The following is a 16837-nucleotide window of genomic DNA, read 5'->3' as shown; positions in this document are numbered from 1 at the left end:
GAAGCGACCACCCCCTTACTAGGGTTCGATCTCTGTGCTTATTTGTGCTAGTCCCTGGATCGACTCACTAGCACACACAGTTCAAGATGTAATACCAAGATACAAAGGTCAAAAGTACTTTACTACATCGTATCATCCAGAACTTAACTTGTACTTACAAACTTGCATGACCTCTTAGGCCAGCATAAACAAATATTGTTCAAAACCATGATAACATTGTATCATAAAGCTGCAGCGGAAAGGTAGAGCAAAAGGGTCTCATCTACTCCCAGAGGAGAGAGCATGTTGGAATGTAAGCACATGACCCAAAGAATATCGACGAACCTCACTTTTCGTCTGATTCACCTGCATAGTTAATTGCAGCCACTACGTGGTCAATACATTTGAATGTATTGGCAAGTTCACCTGGAAGTTATAATAGATCCTACCAAGTATATGCAATTGAGGTACAGTGGGGTTCAGGCTTTATGGCGTGGTAGCAAAATATAGTTTATCTTACTACAATTGAATGTTATAATATTGTTAACTAATGGACACGGGGTAGAAACACCCATGCTCATATTAACCTAGAGCACATTGAAACATCAAGTGCCTCTACCCTGTTCAAACCATTCATTTTATTTAACAAGTTGGAATGAGTGAGACTTTCCTTACAGCCCCAATATCTAGTTGCTCATAATTGTCCCTAACCGGGGACACGGCTAAGTACTTAGTTTGACACTCTCGAGTGGTTGTACGCATTCCCCACAAGAACTCGACGTGTTAATCTCTTGCTGTCCTCCGGGTGGAGTAGCAACGGCATTGACTTCAAGAATTTTCAGAACATGTTCACCCAGACCACCTGAGGGACCCACGCTCCCACCTACACAACTACCTCAGTACAATCCCTCGGATCTGGGTAAACATTTCTTACTCCATCCAGGCAGAGCCCATGTTACCATGTGGTTGTACTGTAAGCTACTAAACAGGAAACTAGTCCAGTCTCTGATACCCCGTGGCATTCCACTTTTGCAACGCAAACGCTCCCCGAATCCACGGAAGAGACGTCCATGGACGATCCATCTCCGAATCCACGGAGACTCGACTCAGAGGGACTCATAGAAATGGACCTGACGTCGCATAACATCTCGAATACTCAAAGCAGTCCACCCAGGATGGTTCATTAGGGTTGTTTTGCCAAGTTTCCAAAATCACTCCACATCATCATTTCACAGTGATTGAGATTCCCTTCCACGTTTACTTACATAGCATGGCTAAGCAATACTAATCACGATGGCTATTGGTGGAGGATTCATGGCAAAGGTAACCCTATAGCTAGTAGGTCGATCATAGCTAGCATAAGTACGAGTAATAGTCCTATCAATGCATTTCTACAAACAACTCTAATGCATAAGTATTTTAAAATCAAACAGTAATAGGATATGATCAAAGTGAACTTGCCTTGGTAGCAGTTGGAGTTCAAACACTCGTCACAATCACAAGGTTCACTCTCCGATAAAACTATTCAAATAAAAACAATATACACACACATAAACACCCAATTCAAACATGACAAAAGAATGTACGATATGATGCGATGCAAAACATGTGTCATGAGCTTGGTTTATTTTATTTGGGTGATCTACTGATCCTAAGCATTGATAATCAGACACATGTAATTTGGGTTTTAAACAAACAGCAAAGGTTGGGGTTTAAACTCTAAAATGAGGTTTTATTGGCATCAGCCAAACAAATTAATTCAAAATAATTATTTCTCTGTCCCAATGGACAAAGGATAATAAAACAAATTTTTGGGCACCGGTTTCATTTAAAAAGGACTTCTAAATATTTAGTTATGATTTAAATGGTATTAAACCCTATTCTGTAATTTGAATGTGATTCAAAAATTCAAATTTGAAATTGGATCATGCCAAAAGATTCTACATTTCCTAAGGATTCCAAAAAGGTGTGGATCATTAAATTTGGCCAAACAGATTAAAAGATAGGATCATTTGAAGTTACAGGGGCTTTTCTGCAAAAGTGCCATTTAATTATTCCGGGGGATTAAAATTAGATTTTTATTTTTATTTTACCGTGCCACGTGTCACAATCTCATTCATCGGTACCGGTTTGTTTAAAAAGAAATAATCCAATTTAATCTACACCGTTGATCAAGATCTAACGGTCGGGATCTCACCTCCGGGAACCTAGGGTTCCGGCGAGCGTCTCCGGCGGCGGCGCGGCACGGGCGGGTGGCGGGCGGTGTCTCTGGTGAGGCTGGCATGACGGGGAGGGGCTGGGTCGACGCGGCGCGGCATGGCGAGGTCGGGGACGCGGTCGACGGCGCTCGGGGACAGCGGACGCTTCGCCTAGGACGGAGACGAGCGCGGCGGCGGTCAGCGACGGCCGGCGGAGCTTCGGGCTTGGGTCGTCGGGGCGCTGCAGGGCACGAAAGCGAAGACGGCGCACGTCATGGTGTGCACGCGAGAGAGAGGAAGACGAAGGAGCAAACGGCGACAAGGATGGCTCACCGAGCTCGTCGGCGTGACGCGAAGACGGCGGCGGCAGGCGCGCGGCTCCGGCGAAGGATTCCGGCGGCGTGGGCGCGTGCAGGCTTGGGCAAACAGAGGGAAAAGAAGCGCGGCGGCTAGAGCTTTATAGGGACGCGAGCGCGCAGCTTCGGGAAGGTCGGAATCGGCGGGGAGCGGCGATGGCGGCTGCGACTGCGCGCGCGGGTCGGGCGGCGTGACGCGCGGGGCTTTCCCCGCGGGGAAGATGACCCCGACAGGTGGGCCCCACCTGTCGGTGGCTCCTCGCGGTCGGGTGCGCACTGGGCCGGTCCGGTTCGGGCTGGCTCGGGTTCGGCCCAAAACGGTCGAGCCGGTCCGGTTTTCCCTTTTTTTTCTTTTAGCCTTTTCTTTTTTCTGTTTTTCTTATTTCTTTGATATCTTTTGATTTTGAACTCCAAATTGGTCCAAATAAATTCCAGAAAATTTGTAAAATCATGTTTTATCATGATTCAACTTTTGGGAGTAATTTCCCCTCAAAATAAAATATATAAAAATACATTTGCCCTATAAATGCCTTTAGGGCTATATAACTATTTAAATAAAATAGTTTTTCAACTCCAAATAATTATCCAAACATTATGGGATAGCTTATCTATGCAATAAACCCCTTATATAAATAAACCTTATTGGTTTGAAGATTCAAAGCTCAAATGGGTGTAAACCCTAGGGTTTAAAATGAAACAAAATCTTTTAAAGCCTTTTGAGATTCAAATTTGAATTGAAACATGCAGTTGTGGCATGATGCCTATGGTTGCAATGCCCATGTAAAATTTTGAAATTTTGGGATGTTACATATGCACTGGATCCGTCTTTGGGCTTTCCAGCTTCCTGTGCAGCTGTGGGGGCTTATGGATATTGGATGCAACCGGCTGGAGACGGTATCTCGGGATATATCTTCAACCGGGCTGGCTGGCGGTGTACTAGATGCCTTCAATTATAGATTCGTCATGATTGATGTTTTTAGTTGGCTTATTTTTGTATCCACAATCGGTTGTCGGTGACTTGTAAGATCTACTCCTTATAACTTTGCAATAAAAATGGCTGTGTGCATCGATTGATGCAGAGGCCGGGGTTTCCACCCCTTTTTGAAAAAAATAAGCATGCAACTAGCATGTGGTAGGGAAGGACAGCATGCAACCAGGGCCAAATTTACAAGTGCTGGTCACGTCCGTGCGCCCCCACTGATTTGTATAGCTATCATACTCAATAAAACAATATAGTAATACAGTAGCAAAGAAAAACAATGTGGGCACCAAAATATCAAAGTCTAACTTTTGTAGGGGATGTGATAAGAATCAAATCCTAGAGTTTGTAAACCACATACAAAGTGGGCAAAATATCGAAGTCCAAAAACTTTTGCAGTGGGCATGATCAAATTATCAAATCCCAGAGTTTGCAAAACCACATAAATTGCGGGCAAAATATCGAAGTCCAAAAACTTTTGCAGTGGGACATGATCAAATTATCAAATCCCAGAGTTTGCAAAATCACATAAATTGCCGGCAAAATATCCAAATCCAAACTTTTGTAGGGAATCAACATGGTCAAATCAAAGTTTCTAAAACCACATACAGGTTTTATAAATTAATTGAGAATTAAAATCTTTCAGTTCTTTGAATCTACGATAGAAATTCCAACACAGTTTTGACTTCAAATGAGCATACAACTGATGATCAATTAAGGTGCCCTTTGTTGCCCATCTTGACATGTGATGACTCCACTCCTTGTCCATCATCAGCTCATCGTCCCGACGCTACAAAAATTACAAGGTTTATCAGATCAAACCATCATTTATACGCAACTGTTGAACCGTATCCAAGGAGGTATGGTAGATATTGCCAACAGAATGACCCCAAGCGATAAAATTATGAACAACTAGCACAAGATAGTGCTTTGTACATGTAATTAAGAATTATGATAGAAAAAACAAACATGAAAATTCTAGCTTTTTTCCTTTCTCACCCTACCTAGGTTGTATACCTAAACGATAGATAAAATAAATTTCCGAGAAATGCATTGGTCTCGGCCGCGCTGCACTTTCAATCTTGGGCCATCAGACCATATACTTCAAACCGTTCGATATACCAGTGTGGGGCCATCCTTATTCAACTCGGCCTGCTAAAACTGCTCGTTAAACTTGTTGAGATACGTGTCGAATATGTGGACAAGTAGGGTTACGGTTGGACTTGGAATTAGCGAATGGTTAGGTATTGGAGTCGAACACGTGTAACCCGGGCCTAATATATAAAGGCACCGTGGGGTAGCGAAAGAGACTATATGAAAACATAATAGCAATAGACTTGCAGGGGGAGCCGGCGGCTTGTGCCGGCGCCCAGGGTGGCCGGTGTTGCGGTATTATGGGGGGAAAAGCGCCCGTAGTCATGCCCCGGTGATGTAAGCTTCGGCCGAACCTCGTTAACAAATATCGTGCCTCGGTGTCATCCTTGATCGTGCATCCACCGGATTTCGTAACAAGTGGTATCAGAGCGAGGTTGGAGGATGCGGAAGATCTTGTTGGAGGTGCGAGGATCATGCTCGACGGGTGCCGGAAACCTCCAGTTCGGCGCAAGGTGGAGCATGGCGGCGATCGGAACTCCGATCGATGGTGTCGAACACTTCAGGCAGGCGGCCTGGACCGTTCGTTGGGCTGCAACGTTGGTAAGGATCGACCAGACGTGTTGATCGGGCCGACACAGTGGCTGTTGAAGCATGATTGGATCTGCAAGGGTTCGACGTCTATGATGTGCACATACGCTCGGTATCAGGCCAGAGGCTTCATCGTGTACAACGACGTGTGCGACGAAAGTGGTCGCGGCAGGGGTGCGCGTGAGCAAGTAGGCAGCCGAGTCGAGGCGGGTGCATGGGCGTGCGTGCGGCAGGAGAGCTGCAGTGCAAGGCGCAGTCGATCGGGGCAGTACTAATCGGTTCCAAGGAAAAGGAAATAGGCATGAGGCCAGCTGCTTGCAGGCACAGGGGAGGTCAGGGTCAGCTCCGAGCGGCAGACGGGATACTGGTTTCCGTGTGGTGAAGCAGGGGCAGATGAAAGGCAGGCGTGTAGGCGTGTGACGTGGCCCGAGGGTTTGCAGCGCAGGGTAGAGGCCGAGTAGGTTTCGGTGCGGCGCGGAAGGCAGGCCGAGCAGGACACCTGGAGAAGAACAGGGACCCAAAGAGGTTATCAACGAGACAAGGCAAGGGTCCAGACCACGGAAAAACTAGCTGTAGACTAGAGACGCGTGAAGATCAAGTTCATCCGTTGCAGATCATATTTTTGAAACGCAGATGTTTTGCGGGGAGAAAAAAAAAAGGATGATTGCATACGGAGGTGAAGGGATCTCAAGAGTTTCTCTGGAGAGCAGGATAGTGTTGGTTTGACGGGAGCTTTGAAAGGACGTTGGACGGGTGCAACGTGGCTTCAGGCGACGAGAGACGGCGCGCATATAAGGCTTGAGATTGTGTGGCTTAGCTACCCGATAGATCTTGGCCAAGATTGTGGATGCTCGATGCGGAGATAGCGGCGAGGTGTGCGGTAAGCATGGGACACAACAACAGACCAGGGCATATGCGGTTAGACAGCGGTTTGACATGTGTGCAGGGGTGCTGAAGCAGTGTTGGCGAGTACCAGGTTCAAGTTGGTGATCGGGTCTATCGAGATGGCCTGAAGGTCTGAAGTGATGGACAAGAGTCGGCCATGGGAAATCCGAGAAAGTGTTTTTGGAAAGTCTGAATTGTCAAAGGCTTAGAGAGCACATGGCCGTATATTCTGTGATGTTCGGTGCACATGGCAAAGTGCAGGCGACGGGATGTAGAAGGAGGAGGAGTGTTGTAGCCGTGGGACATGTAGAAGACTATCCGAAAAGGATGAGACAACTGTGAATTTGACTCAAGATGACTCAAGGGCGACGACGACATTCCTTCAAGTTTCATGAGGGCAGTCAACAATAGCGAGGATGATGAGTTCATGTAACTCTTATATGTGGCAGCTAACATGTGAGTTGTTCACTTTCACATAGATCAAGAAAGAAGCTACCAGGGTGACGACACATCGGTGTTGTCGAATATGGTGACTTTATGATCGGTGTGTGATGGTGTTGAGCGGATACTCCGGGAAGTTAGGAACACAAGGCGGGAGTTTGGGAAACTTAATTTTCGCGAGAGCATTGACTGTTAATAAAAAGGAAGGGACTACGGTTGCAGGTGGAGTCATGTGATGTCAAAGAAGTAGCAGTGGAGCTCATGATTAAGTTTCAAGTCCAAGGTACACGGAGGTTCGTGCATGACGGCTTCAAGGTGGCGAGGGACATATTCGCCAAGGTGGAGTTTGTTGAGATATGTGTCGAATATGTGTACGAGTAGGGTTACAGTTGGACTTGGAATTAGCGGAGGGTTAGGTGTTGGAGTCGAACACGTGTAACCCGGGCCTAATATATAAAGACACCGTGGGGTAGCCAAAGAGACTATATGACAACATAATACCAATAGGCTCGCACGGGGAGCCGGCGGCTTGTGCCGGCGCCCAGGGTGGCCGGTGTTGCGGTATTATTGGGAGAGGAGCGCCCGTAGTCATGCCCCGGGGATGTAGGCTTCGGCCAAACCTCGTTAACAAATATCGTGCCTCGGTGTCATCCTTGATCGTGCATCCGCCGGATTTCGTAACAAAACTAAATGTCGGGCCGCCACCAACAGAGATCGCCCTATGGGGGGTAGGCCCGAGCGGATGCCAAAGTGTTTATTAAGGGCATCTCCAATAGGAGGTACTAAGCAGATACTAGTCCTACGTGGCGGAGAGAGAGCGCAAAATGGATAATACTAGTTACTTGCAGAAGTAACAGCTTATGCACGGGTACCAAGAATAGATAGAGGATGACATGTGGATCCACTAGGAGAAAGAAGGAAATAAAAAAGAGAAAGAGGAGAGAGAAGCCATGAGTTGAAAATTTGTACCGACCTGCCATTGAAGTTCCCCTAAGAATCATGATATAAAAAAACAAACATGAAAATTCTAGCCTTTTTCCCTCTTCTCACCCTACCTAGGCTGTCAGACCATATACTTCAGACCGTTCGATGTACTAGTGTGGGACCATCCTTATTCAATGCGGCCTGCTAAAACTGCTCGTTAAACTAAACGTCTGGTCGCCACCAACAGTGATCACCCTATGGGGGGTAGTCCCTGAGCGGATGCCAAAGTGTTTATTACCGGGCCGGCTACCTACCGGTAGGGTATCCGCCACTCATGCTCTGACACATAGCAAACCCACCCATGTATATGCTTTGTATTTAATTGGACCAAGCATTTCTTCGTCCTGTATTTCAATAGCTGGGTCCCACCCATGTGCTCTTTTACCTCTCCAATCGCAGTACCTTCCCTACCACTTTTTACTGCTCATCTATTTCATGGTTGCCACGGATCTGGAGGGGCAAGAAGGAGGAAGATTTCTACGCCCAGGCCAACAGATCCAGCGGTTGCTCAACCCCGGAGGCCGGATCTAGCAGCTGCCATGGCCATGGAGGCACTGTTGCGGCGCCCTCATCTGCCGCCGCCGGTCTCGCCCTCCACGGCATCCTCCACTCCGCGTCGCTGTCTCGTCAACATACATTCCCCGTTATTGGAATGCAACAAATCAGTGCATCAATCTTGAACAAGAAACGAATGGCAGATCCGGTACCGGTAGGTACCGGGCCCGCTATAATCCTCGGGTCCCTGAGCAGATGCAGTGTTACTCCTTCTCCAGCACCTCGGGTCAGTGGACCGAATTAAATGTGCATCAACCCTAGTGTCGCAGCCCGGGGCTTAGACACCGGGGATGCGAGGCACCCCCTTTTTGGTTCGGCAGTGGGCGTTGGGGATCGCTCCGGCGATCGCTAGCGAGGCCAATGACGAGCGTACCATGCACAAGCTCGTTTACCCAGGTTCGGGCCACCCGGAGGTGTTGAAGCGACCGCCCCCGTATACGGGTTCGATCTCTGTGCTTTAGTGCTAGTCCCTGGATCGACTCACTAGCACACACAGTTTTAAGATGTAATATCATAGAACAAAGGTCTCAATATTGCAACGCATCATCCAGAATTTAAAAGTACTTACAACTCGCATAATCCCATGGGTTAGCTGGAAATAAAACAACTGTTTTGCAACGGAAAGTGAAAGATACATGGGCTACAACAACATCACGGTGAGAGCGTGTTGGAATATAGGCCCGTAACCCAATGCAAGCAGAATGTACATCTTACTCGTCGTCGGAGCTGCCTGCATCATTAAACGATGCAGCCACTAGGGTCAATACATTGAATGTATTGGTAAGATTCACCAGGAGTTATATCAGAACCTACCAAGTATATGCATAATGTGGCAAAGTGGTGTTCAAGGCTATTTGCATAAAATCTTAGTTGTTTAATCCTATCTTTTAATCAATTAGATTTTATTACTATTGGACATGGGGTAGACACACCCATGCTCCTATTAAACTAAGGACATTGAGTAGACACATCAATGCTCCTAACCCAAGTTCAAACCATTCATTTTATTAAGAATATAGAATGAGTGAGACTTTCCTTACAGCTCCACATCTAGTTGCTCAAATTGTCCATTGTCGGGGACACGGCTAAGTACTTAGTTTTGACGCTCTCGAGAGTTTGTACACATTCCCCACAAGATACCAACGGGTTAATCCCTTGCTGTCCTCAGGATAGAGTAGCAACGGCATCGATTACGAGATTTTCAGAGGTAATTTCCTAAACCACGAGAGAATCACGCTCCCCCTACACATTCTATCTCAGTACAATTTCTCGGGTCTAGGTTCATACAACTTACTCTTGTCTCGCCAGAGCCCATATAGCATTGTGGTTGTACTAGAAGCTGCTAAATAGGAAACTAGTCTAGTCTCGGTTACCCCAGGTGGCATTCCACATTTGCAACGCAGGCGCTCCCATAGACATGGAGAGACGACTCATAGAAATGGACCCATAGAAATGGACCTGACGTCGCATAACCTCAAAATCCTCAAAGCAGCCCACCCAGGATGGTTCGTTGAATTAACTGTTTTGCCTTACTCTAATAAAACATTTCATATCTCCAAAGGCATAACAATAACATAATGTAGTAATTTCCCCCACGATACTATCATAGACTAACATTCAACTACAATCGATGGCAATTTGGTAGCAAGGTAATGGCAAGGGTAAACTACAAAACAACTAGTGCATAGTAAAATATTTAGGAGATGATCAAAGTGAACTTGCTTTGTCCAAGGTTTTGGTAGTTCTCGCACTCTTCGCAACAACAAGGTTCACAATCCACACAATCTAAAATGAAAGAAAGCATACACACAATAAACACGACATTCAATAAAAAAACATGCTATGATGCGTATGCCATGACGATGCACACATAGGTTGCTTCTAAATGTAACTTGTTTAGTTTATGTTTTGAAAAGCCTCACAAAAGATTTGAAAAGATTAATACAATAATAAGGAGGTAATTACTATGCATGAAATAAGGGTAGGCTTTAATTAAGAGCTTATATGGTTTTTGCAAAACATACAGCAAGATTAAATTTGTGTGGAAATATCATTTACAAAATAATTTATCTTCTGGTACTAATGGACAGAGAGCATACTTAAATAATTTTACAGCAAGCTAACATCCTCAAAACTATTTTGAAATAATTCATTTGAAATTTAAACCATATTCAAGCATTCTGTAATTTGCTTCTGACAAAGTTTTTCAAAATTGAAATTGGACAGTGCCAAAAGATTCTAAAAGTTGTGAGCATTCCATAAAGGTGCGGATCATAATTTTTGGACAAATGGTTTAAAAGATATGATGTTTTGAAGTTCCAGGGGCTTTTCTGCAAAGTTTCAATTTTAATTTGGCCGGAAATTAAGTTTTAATAAAATAGGGGACACGTGGCAGCACACGGTTGGACGGTACTGGTTCGGTTCAAGAATAAAAGAGGGCCGTCGGATTTAAAGATAGATGGACGGACGAGATGAGCCCGTACCCTTTCACTTAAGTGATTTAATCTGGGCCCTAGGATGAAGATCGCACGATCGGGAAGCACTCACCTCATTTCGGCCGGTTAGGTTTCTGGCGTGGTTTTCCGGCGAGTCGGGGAGGGGTCGGTGGCGGCGTTCCGGCGTAGCGGGGAGCTTGGGAGAGGGCGGAGTCAGAGTGGCTTCGCGAGGCGGTCACCGTGGCGGCGGCGGCTTCCTCCGGGGACGTCCGAGGCGGCACCTAGGACGAGGGAACATGACCGGCGGCGACGGGGGCTTCGGGCGGTGATGCTCCGGCGACTGCAGTGCGAGGGAGAAGAATCCGCGCGCGTCACGGGGTGCGCGAGGAGGTAAGAAAAAACGGGCATCAACTAATTTGGAGCTATTGCTCACCGGTTAACCGGCGACGTCTGCGGGATTCCGGCGTCGGCAGCCTGGCGGCGAGATTTTGATCGGGCGAGAGGGGGAAACGGCTACGGCGTTCGAGTGCTTTATAGTGACGCGCAAGGTTCGGAGAAAGGTGTCGTGGGCGAGCACGACGCGGGTAGCCGTCGTCCGCGACGCGGCCGGAGAAATCAGGCTGGGCAGTTGGGGAAGAAGACCCTGACAGGTGGGCCCCACCTGTCAGAGGCTAGAGGTGGTTCGGCGCGCGGGGTTGGGCCGGTTCGGTCCAATTCGGTCACGCGGCCGGTTAACAGGTAAGTGGGCCGGTTCGGCCCATTTGGCCGGGCCGGTCTCGGTTTTCTAATTTTTTTTCTTCTTTCCTTTTTCTTTTTTTTCTATTTTCTGTTTTTGAACCCCAAAATTGATTCAAAGCTCCAAATCACTCCAAATAAATTGCAACAAAATTTCTAAAATCAAATTTTCATATGATCTAACTTTTGGGACAAGAATTGCCTCAAAATAAAATATTTAAAATACATTTGCCTATAAAATGGCTTTTAGGGCATTTTAACTATCAAAATAATTTGTTCTTTCAAAACAAATTCAAAAATCAAATTATGGGGTAGCTGTATATATGAATTAAACCCCTTTTTATGCCAAAACCCTCATGGGTTAAAATGCAATTTAACCAAAAGCAACAACAAAGACCAAAATCAAATAAAAGCACTTTTACAAGGGGTTTTCTGGGTAAATTTTAGGGTTTTGAAAATGATTAAATGCAAGGGTGACATGATGCTTATGCAATGCAATGCATAAGGAGAGTTTTGAAAATTTGGGATGTTATAGGTGTAAAACCCTACGTCCTGCTTCTGAATTTATATTAGCCAATGAACAGGTGTTTACAGGTTGCCGGGGAAGCCCCCGGGTGTTCTCTTCCCTTTCTGCTAAGTGGCTACTTGCTACTTTTAGCTAAAGACCCGAACTCTAACTCCACTGGAGTGCAATCCAAAAAAAGAAGCTCCCAACCGTTGGCGTTGGTCCTCCTTTTATACTCAAGGGGATACCACAGGTGCCTCGGTGCATGGGGGACAAGTGTCGAGCAAAGACCCTAGGTAGCTTGCCCTCCCTGCGCTGGCATGCATGTATGGTGCAAAGTGCTGTAGCTGGGGCGGTACGTGCCTTAGATTCACTGCGAGCCACTGTCACTCACTATGGGCTGACTAGACAGGGAACCATCCTTCTGTCGGAGCATTTAATGCTTGTTTGTGCCATACTCCACGCCCTAACCAATCCTGCACAAGAGGAGCCTGCCGAGCGGTCACGTGGCGCCAATACTCTGCTTGCATTGGGCGCCGGTCCTACTGTAAGCGCCTGCGCCGCCAGGGAACACCCTCCTCGGCAAGTGACCTTCCCGGGGGGCACCCTGACGGGAACCTCCACGCTGCCACCCGGAGCAACCCCCGCAGCCTGACTAGTCCTGCCTGGCTGGTGGCTTCCCGGGCAGCTTGCACTGCGCTGTCCGGGGTGCCGTCCTTACGGGGAACAAGTGAGGCGACCCACGCGTTGGGCAACGGTGGTACCCTGGTGCCACTGGTGCGACACCTAGCTATCAGCGTTTGTTCTGCCATTAGTATTGGAAAAGAACAGTGTTTTGCCTCGCACACTAGAAATAGCATTGGAAAAAAAAACAGAAGTTTGTCTCACAAACTAGAAATAGCATCCGAAAAAATAGTGTTTTGCCTTGCACATTAGAAACAGGGGGAAATTGGCCAGGGGACACCGTTATTTTGCGGTCATTGCCCAAACACACTGCTCGATTGTGGATTTGCCCAGTATACCGTTACAATTTTCGGGCCATTTGCTGAAACACACCGTCCGTCCAAAAAAGGAAACTCCCATGAAATTACAGTCTTACCCCCTTCTCATGTTTCTCCGACCCGAACCGTTCCCTGTTCTCTTCCTCTTTTCTTCTCCGGTCACCCGTGAAGAACCCTAGCTGCGGCCGTGCTGCCCCCGCTACTGCCTTTGCTTCGGCCGCTGCATGCCCGCCCTGCTCCGTCGCCCCCAAGACCGCCTTCCTCCGCCTAGGACGTCCCCATCCCACAGCAGCCTACCGGGACCCAATAGAGACCAGCGTGGCAAGGTGTCGCTGTGCTGCCCCGTAAGGATTTGCCCTCAGGACCATCTCCTGCCTGCAATGATTTGTTGATGATATGGTGTGATTTTTGACCCTGAGTGTGGTGGTCCAAGTTGGCATCCACCTCACCTTATTCTTCTTCCTCGTCCTAGGCATTTGGTCGAGCAATTGGTGTGCAGCAGAACGTGACCCATATCCTGCTCCTGCAGCTCGCCGCTGCCAGCCCGCGGCCTCGCTCGCAATGACCATCGCGGGAGAGAGCACATTGGAAGCGCTCGGGTCCGCCGCATGGTCGTACATGGTGCTTGCGTGCTCGCTGCCGTCGATGGAGAGCAGCCCGAGTTCTCACCCGGGTCCGGCAGCAGCGGGCGGGGCGACGAAGCCCTGCACCGTGAGCTTATCGCCACGGCTTTGCTGAACCACGTGATGTTAGTCTGCTGCTACTGCTCTTGGCTGTGACCCGGCCGGTCGAAGCCATCGATAGAGAAGTCGTTGAACTCGTCGACGAGGGTGTTAACTGGGGCAGCACGGCCGCAGCGGTTCGTCACGGGTGACCAGAGAAGAAAAGAGGAAGAGAACGGGGAACGGTCCGGGCCGGAGAAACGTGAGAACGGGATAAGACTGTAATTCGCGGGACTTTCCTTTTTTGGACGGGCGGTGTGTTTCAGCAAATGGCCCGAAAATTGTAATGGTACTGGGCGAATCCACAATGGAACGGTGTGTTTGGGCAAAGACCACAAAATAACGATGTCCCCTGACCAATTTCCCCTAGAAACAACATTGGAAAAGACAGTGTTTTGCCTCGCAAACTAGAAAATATAGCATTCAGAAAGACAGTGTTTTGCCTCACATACTAGAAATAGTAAACTAGAAATAGCATTGGAACAAATACTGTTTTGTCTCGCAAACTAGAAATAGCATTCGAAAAACAGTGTTTTGCCTCGCGTACTAGAAATAGTATTGAAAAAAATATTGTTTTGCCTCGCACACTAGGAATAGCATCGGAACAAACAGTGTTTTGTCTCGCAAACTAAAAATTATTAATAGCATTAGAAACAACCAGCACTTGGTACTGCAGCTGCTGGTCAGTACTGTACAGTGACCTATCAGGCCTACGGTTTGAACAACAGGCGACCAGGTTGCCGCTCGAGCTGACAACGCTTTGCTCACCTAATTACGTACATACGGTTGTGTGTATATGATCCCAATGTAGTAAACAACCGGATGGACGGCAGCGATTGTAGGTACGGTGTGGTCGAGACCAGCCGTTTCTTGTTCTTAATTTCCATGTGGCACAAGTATGGGTGCAAAAAAACTTAAGGTTTGTAAGCTGCTTGAGATGGCCTCGTATTTTAACTCGACTCGAAAGACTCTATTTTATGTGGTTGTTAAATTATGACCAAAATAGCCAGGAAAGTTATGTTATACATGATGAGTGAATCATGAAATTTTCATCTATCTAGCTCGAAAATGGCTTGAGATCGTTTGCTAGGACCTCTCCACTCTACCTTTTACTCGAGTCAGAAATTAAACTCAGTGGTTAAATAATTTATTTACATTTTCAATTACTGGATCGACAAAGAAACAAACACAGCCAGTAGAGCCTAATAAGATTGTGCATAGCTAGCATAGCAAATTTATATAACTGAAACAAAACGAATCATGCACACTAACAATTCCACTAATTAAGCTAAGCTATACCTGTCACCGAATCGCAAAAACAACCAATGTCCAAGATCATACCTGCGGAGCTAGGCCTGAGGTGCTGCACCCTGATCATCAGCCCCGCCTGCAGCAGCATCATTCCTTGGCAGTTGGCCCCGGCACACAGGGCAAGTATCCCTGATTGCTAGCCAGGGCCTGATGCAGTCCCCGTGGAAGTAATGGTTGCAGGGGAGCCACACGGCGAGCTCCCCCGCCGCGAAGACCTCCCTGCAGACCGCGCAGGCGCTCAAGGCCTTGTCTTCGTTCACCGGCGCCTCCGGCAAGGCCTCCACCGCCGCGGGCGACGCCGGCAGCGCGGGGAGCTCCTCCACGACGACGTTGTTATTGGCTACGACGTTGTGCTGCCCGTGGCCGTGTTCGTTGTCGGAGTCGGAGTCGACGATGATGATCAGTTCTATCTCCTGATCCGGGACGGGATGAGGCGCCTCCACCCCTATCTGCGGGACGGGATGAAGCTGGTACCCTATCTGCGGGACGAAATGAAGCTGGAACACTATCGGCGGGACGGGATGAACAATCTGGACGGAGCTGGAGTTGGAGTTGGAGTTGGAGTTGTCGGAGTCGATCTCGATCACTTCTATCTCCTCGGGGACGGGATGAATCTTGACGGCCCCCTCTAGCTCGGGGGCGGGATGATCCTCCCCGACGGCTAGCTCGGGGACGGGATGGATGGAGGAACCTTCCGCGGCGCCGGCGCCGTTGACGGATTCGTCCTTGCTGGAGCCGTCATCGTCGCTGATGACCATAACCTCGTTGCTGTGGTCCGACATCGACTGTGGAGTGTGGAGTGTGAGAGGAGAGGGGAGAGAGAGAGGCGGCGTCGTCGGGTCGGGGAATCACACTGGTTACCCTAGTCTCACTCTCAGACCAAGTCTTTAGATTTTCGGGGATCTCTCGATCGGGCTGGGCCGGATCGGAGCTAAGGCCTCAATAACTGCTTGGGGATGCATGGGCCTTAAGCCCTTAACAGGAATTAAATGACTGGTTTTAAATCTTTTAGATTTTGCAGTAATAGAAAGAATTTTATTGAAAAGAATTAATTGGTTTTTAAATATGATGAAAAAAGTTGGTTTCAAATCTTTTTGATTTGGCAGTAATAGAAAGAATTGATTGGTTTGAAATCTTATAGATTTCTCATTCTCAACGTCATGCAAAAACACTTCTTCGAGGAGCAACTCGATCATATATATCATTCCAATGTCAGTAAAAAAAATATGGTAAGCTTGCGTCTAAATTTTGATATCTGCAGGACGAATCATCGAGTTTTGTGTACTCAAGTGTGTATCAATATGTAACGAGCTAGCTAGTGAACCATGAAATTTTCATATTATCACACAGATCGTTATAGCAGCTCAACCTTTTGCTCGAGTCAGAATTGAGCTGATCTAGATATCGCTCAAACTCAACTTGTTTGAACCTCTAGGCACAAGATCAAGGTCCTTTATATGGGACACAGGCCAAGATCAAAATTTAGTTAATCTCAAACATCTACACGGTACAGATGGAAATCACATCATATGCTTAAAAATTATAACAGACATTAGAGCATTGAGGACCTCCAAAGAAAAATCTGCATCGACAAATGGTTGGTATAAAAATATTCAGCCCTAGACCTAGAAATTCATTCTTCTTAGATATGCTCCTATTTGTTTCTTTTCCTCTCTTTTTTGAGGCCTTCTTATTTAGTACAGCTGTAGTATATGAACTCACGCAGCAACTCACACCATACAAACGCCACACACGCACGCACACCACTTGCTGCGTAAGCTAGATCTTACGAACTATACCTATCATGCACGCTCTAATAGATTCCTAGAGCAACTAGGCCCCGTCGGTGATCCGTGCACGTCACACTACCACCAGAGTGCACTAATCGTGGACCATCTACTAGTAGAAACACTGTTCAAATGAACAGTGCCGCTGAGGCAAGCAAGTCTGAGACCTCAGTCTTCGAACTCGCGAGGGCGGGCTGCACCATCTGCGCTAGGTGCAGTCCTCAACGTGTTTCTTTTCCTAAATCCACGAAATACAGTACATGGCACATTTCTTTTTTACT

At 47.3% G+C, this 16837-nt stretch overlaps 1 protein-coding gene across 1 annotated transcript; it reads right to left on the bottom strand.

Moving 5' to 3' along the window:
• Positions 1–14807: 14807 nt before the first annotated feature.
• LOC104583959 (E3 ubiquitin-protein ligase RNF38) lies at positions 14808–15551 on the bottom strand. The gene has a single exon (XM_010238004.1). It carries the CDS (start codon positions 15549–15551, stop codon positions 14808–14810), a length of 744 nt encoding a protein of 247 aa, XP_010236306.1.
• Between the last annotated feature and the right edge of the window lie 1286 nt (positions 15552–16837).

Source organism: Brachypodium distachyon, chromosome 3 (genome assembly GCF_000005505.3).
Source record: "Brachypodium distachyon strain Bd21 chromosome 3, Brachypodium_distachyon_v3.0, whole genome shotgun sequence".
NCBI lineage: Eukaryota > Viridiplantae > Streptophyta > Magnoliopsida > Poales > Poaceae > Brachypodium > Brachypodium distachyon.
The sequence above is the reverse complement of the archived record's forward strand: the minus strand, read 5'-3'. Positions and strand labels throughout refer to the sequence as shown.

Excerpts from the sequence above, each read along its gene's own strand:
- LOC104583959 (XM_010238004.1), bottom strand. The coding sequence starts at position 15,551 with ATGTCGGACCACAGCAACGAGGTTATGGTCATCAGCGACGATGACGGC.